Source organism: Salarias fasciatus, chromosome 7, assembly GCF_902148845.1.
Source record: "Salarias fasciatus chromosome 7, fSalaFa1.1, whole genome shotgun sequence".
NCBI lineage: Eukaryota > Metazoa > Chordata > Actinopteri > Blenniiformes > Blenniidae > Salarias > Salarias fasciatus.
The window spans coordinates 32,252,744-32,254,098 of record NC_043751.1 but is presented as its reverse complement, the minus strand read 5'-3'; the positions used below and the strand labels follow the sequence as shown (position 1 = coordinate 32,254,098).

Sequence of the window (1,355 nt, the reverse complement as noted above, 5' to 3'; positions counted from 1 at the left end):
GTCATTTCTAGTGCTGTCATGCGATCAAAAAAATTAATGTAATTAATTACAGAATTTGTAATTAATTATTGTAATTAATCACATTTCAATCTCATATCTGCTTCAGGTCCCCAAGTGAAGAATTCAAATTCAGGGACGTTACAGAACTGTAGTCACGACTCATCAGATGAAAACACGAGAAGAGAAGATCTGAAATGCACATTGCTGCTGGTGATGACTGAAGCTCAGTCCGGACTCTCGTCCAGAAGAAACTCTGAGCCCCATCAGGAAACTCAAACAACACTTCCAGTGTGTTTCGTTAAAGAAATTCAAAAGAAGAAACAGTTTAAGTACATCCCAGCAAACCTATTCGGCCTGGTGCTCGATTCAAAAATGCAGCACGAATATTGATAAAAAAAAATCTGAAATAAAATAAAGCTGAGTCTCAAAGATCCACTGAAGCAAACTGAATTCAAAACGAAGACTAAAACTAACTTAATACAGCAATTCAAAATAAATACTACAGTGAAACATGCCTCTAAATAAGACATCAGTTCCATTCACATTGAATTCACTCAAGTGTGCTATTATTAATCTGAGATTAATATTTTTAGTCCACTAATCTGCGGTCTAATTAATTAATCTAATTAACGCACTAAAGTGACAGCCCGAGTTGTTTCCTGAACCACAGCAGATCTGACCAATCCCTGAATCTCCCCTGGCGGCCATGTTGAGGCTGAAACGCTTGGTGCTGCACAGCTCCGCCCATAATGCACAGCTCCGCCCATAATGCACAGCTCCGCCCATAATGCACAGCTCCGCCCATAATGCACAGCTCCACCCCAGCTCTGACAGTCTGCACAGCTGGCTGCCCCGCCCCTCTCCACTCCAGGGGGCGTGTCTCCGAGCTGAGGAGCTTCTTAAAGAGACAGACGCTCCTTTCCAGCGTCTGAGGCAGCCTGATGCGGAGGAACGTGGATCTGAGCTGTTTCTGACTCGTCCAGCTGGAGCCGGAGACACTGCAGGGCTGAAAACACCCGAGGCCCCTTTAAATCAACCAGGTGATGTAATCCAGATTGACTAATCCAGATGTGCTGTACAGGGTCCAGACTGGTCTGGGACTGGACAGTGGGGTACCTGGGGGATCCTCTTCCTCATCTGAGGCAGGTTCTCTGCTCGGTTCTCCGTTCCAGACGGAACGTCGTCACTGTTCTCGTCTTCTTTAGATCCTGAAACTGAAACAGAAACAATCTGAGACCAACCAGGAGCCGAGGGTCTAGAAGGTCCTGGACCTGGAGGGTCTCTGGTGTGAGCCTTACTGTCTCCCGGGGGGTCCCTGGGATCCCTGAAGGCCTGGTAGAGCCTGGTCAGGTAGA

At 46.6% G+C, this 1,355-nt stretch overlaps 1 protein-coding gene across 1 annotated transcript in view; it reads right to left on the bottom strand.

Moving 5' to 3' along the window:
* LOC115391844 (protein-methionine sulfoxide oxidase mical2b-like) overlaps positions 1–1,355 on the bottom strand; it is a 32,374-nt gene that overhangs the window by 18,262 nt on the left and 12,757 nt on the right. Inside the window, exons 13-14 of the mRNA XM_030096236.1 lie at positions 1,299–1,355; positions 1,117–1,214 (exon numbers count right to left, since the gene is read on the bottom strand). The exon at positions 1,299–1,355 is cut by the window's right edge and continues 146 nt beyond it. Of these exons, the coding sequence (XP_029952096.1) occupies positions 1,117–1,214; positions 1,299–1,355 (155 nt within the window). The remainder of the gene's footprint in view (positions 1–1,116; positions 1,215–1,298) is intronic.